Genomic DNA, 3,169 nt, shown 5'->3' with positions numbered 1-3,169 from the left:
ATGAAATTGACATTCTAAACATGAGAAAAGTATCTGGATGAAAAGGCCTTTTGATGAGGAAGAAATATGTCAGACAATAAAAAGATGTGGAGACAACAAGTCTCCTGGTCCAGATGGCTTTAATCTGGAATTTTATAAAGTTGCATGGAAAATAATAAAGGAGGACTTGATGGCTGTCATCAAAGAATTTCATGAAGAAGAAAATCTAAATTGGAGGTTGAACTGTTCGTTCATTAGCTTAATCCCCAAAAAGATGAATGCAGCAGGCCTCAACATTTTAGGCCTATAATTCTTGTCAGCAACACTTATAAAATCATCTCAAAATCCATGGCAGAAAGATTTAAGAGTGTAATACCTAAGTTGATCTCAGAACATCAAGGGGCTTTTGTAAGAGGAAAACAACTTCGTGACGGAGTGTTAATTGCAGGTGAATTGATTGATGCAAGACCTAAAGAAGGCACCCCGGGAGTACTTTGCAAGTTAGACATAGAGAAGGCATTTGAAAATGTCAACTGGTTCTGTGTTGACATCATCCTAAAGAATGCAGGGTTCGGAGAAAAATGGAGGAACTTGATTCAATGGACACTCTCATCTGCACAATCCTCAGTCTTAGTAAATGGTACAGCCACAAAAAAATTTAAGCACTTCAAAGGGCTAAGACAGGGAGACTCATTCTCCCCTTTCATATTTATTCTAGTGGCTGGGATTCTTACAAATCTATTAAAGAAAGATGAGGATCTAGAAATGATCAGGGGGTTTCAATTAGGGTCAAACATTATGGTCTCACACTTGCAGTTTGCTGATGATACCCTAATTTTCTTGGATGCAAAGTAAGAGGCAGTGGAGAACCTTCTTCTCATTCTGCAAGTATATGAAGCTATTACTGGCCTTAAAGTCAATTTAGAGAAAATTACCATCGTCAGTTTAGGTGTAGATCATAAAGTGAAAGACCTAGCCAAAATACTGCATTTCAAGGAGGAAAATCTAACCTTGAAGTACCTGGGAATCCCATTGGGAGCCACCTTAAAGCAAACAAGTGTATGGGAGATCATCATAGACAAGCTGCAAAAGAAATTAGCTAAGTGTAAGAGGAGATATTTCACCAAAGCTGGTAGAATTGTCTTAATCAACACCTCTCTACCTAGTCTCCCAATTTATTTTATGTCAATCATGCAAATGCCTGCTTCAGTAGAAAAGAGAATGATAAAGATCATGAGGGACTTCTTATGGGGTTCAACTACAGAAAAAAGAAAATACGTTGGGTGGCTTGGGATAAACTTTACAAATCTAAAGAGGCATGGGGATTAGCATTACGGGGTTTAAGAAGCACAAATAAAGCCTTACTTGCCAGGTGGAGCTGGAGATATGCAATGGAAAAGAAGGCATTATGGAGAAAGGTGGTACAATTTAGAACAAAGTCAGATGAAAATGCATTATATCCCAAGGAATACAAGCTTGCTCATGGGAGAAGATATTGGAAGGGGATACAAAAGAGAAATGGATTCTCGAAAGAAATTCCAACATCAAAGTGAGGAATGGTCAAGGAGTTAACTTCTGGTTTGACAAATGGTTGGGGATCACTCCATTTTTCATTTCTCATCCTAAAGTCTTCAAACTCGCTGTAGACAAATATGCACAAATTTCAGATTTAATTGCGAATGATAGATGGAAAATTTCTTTGAAAAGATTTTCCTCAGCTGAAGACACTGCAGAGATTAATAATTTATTAGCTTTTCTGGGTCCCTCTCCAACTTTGACTACTGATGAAGAAGATACAATCATATGCTCTACTGCTTCACAGTTCACCGTCAAAGAAATCTATCACTGGTTACTATCTCAACAACCATCTTCGTCTCTAGCACAGTTTCCACACAAGCTTATTTGGGTGAAGATGGTTCCCCCAAAGGTGCAGGTGTTTCTATGGTGTATATGGCATAACTTCATCCCAACGGTGGACAATCTCAACAGAAGAGGATGTGAAATAGAAAACACCAACTGCAGTCTATGCTCATTACAGCAAGAGACAATTGATCACCTATTGTTAGGTTGTAGATTTACAATTTATATCTGGGATTACTTCATAGTTCGATTTGGGGTTTCATGGAACTACAAAAACACAGTAAAGGACCATATTCAAGAATGGGCAACAAATAAGGGAAGAAAAGAGGAAAGAAAATATGGCCTCTCCTCCCAGCAGCAATCCTGTGGGTTATTTGGTTAGAGAGGAACATGAGAGTGATGTCAAGTTTGCGGCACAAAGAAAACATGAGATAATCAACGAAGTGAAGATATTCATCTATCATTGGGGTTTCATCAAAAACTATTTCCACTCAACCACTTTCACGGATCTAATTACTAATTGGGTTGAAGTTCTGGACTGTAATTAAATTCTATTTAATTGAGCTGAGAGGTTGGACCCTAGACTTTTGTAACTTCTCTTTTTTCCAATTTAATAAGATTTTATCCTTTGCCTTCAAAAAAAAAAAAAGTCCCCCACACTTAGTTTTTGCTAGTCCTCGAGCAAACTACCTAACATAAAATACAACAACTTCATTTCGTCGAGGATACGTATGCACTTAACATATGAAACATGCCTTTAAACACCTAGGTGTCCGTAGTGGACGAGTTATAGTCTCGTGAGGGCTTACGAGAGGTATACCCACAAAACCTACTCCAACTTCAAAGCGTTCTAGCTTCCCAAGCATCCAAAGAGATATATGGACATAGAGTTCTTGCATGCTAGTAATAAAAAGTTAGAAATGCCAAAAAGCATATTCTCATTCTCAAAAGTTGAGTGAGAAATAACCACACCATAATGAAAGAATTCAGGTTCGAGAGTGATCGAAAGCCTCGACTCTGCCTCACTAATATGGTTTTATGATGATTGCACTCAAAAGACGCCTTTTTTAGTCTCACACATTGTGTACAGGCGTGAATGAAGATAGAAATCCCGCACATGTTGAATGGTAGGAAGGAAACCTTCCGAATAATTTCTGGAGACCCCACAAGATCGTGGGAAATAAAAATATTTTTTCGATGATCTCTAAGAAAGGAAATCAACCACTATTGAAATGATGGGAGTACTCACCACCTTCACATCCGATCGGTAGTGACGAAAGCACCACTTTACATCATCCAATAGAAACATAGTCTTCAGCTCGTCTTTTTC

The 3,169-nt window shown here is 38.2% G+C and overlaps 1 protein-coding gene across 1 annotated transcript; it reads left to right on the top strand.

Annotated features, from left to right (window-relative positions):
* Positions 1-327: 327 nt before the first annotated feature.
* LOC113350533 lies at positions 328-2,221 on the top strand. Its single transcript, XM_026594688.1, has 3 exons — positions 328-830; positions 1,190-1,528; positions 1,666-2,221. The coding sequence occupies exons 1-3, from the start codon at positions 328-330 to the stop codon at positions 2,219-2,221; spliced, it is 1,398 nt and encodes a 465-aa protein (XP_026450473.1).
* The last annotated feature ends 948 nt before the right edge of the window (positions 2,222-3,169 follow it).

This window comes from Papaver somniferum, chromosome 1 (assembly GCF_003573695.1).
Source record: "Papaver somniferum cultivar HN1 chromosome 1, ASM357369v1, whole genome shotgun sequence".
Classification (NCBI taxonomy): Eukaryota; Viridiplantae; Streptophyta; class Magnoliopsida; order Ranunculales; family Papaveraceae; genus Papaver; species Papaver somniferum.
Note: the sequence above shows the minus strand (reverse complement) of the source record. Positions and strands in the feature narration are given on the sequence as shown.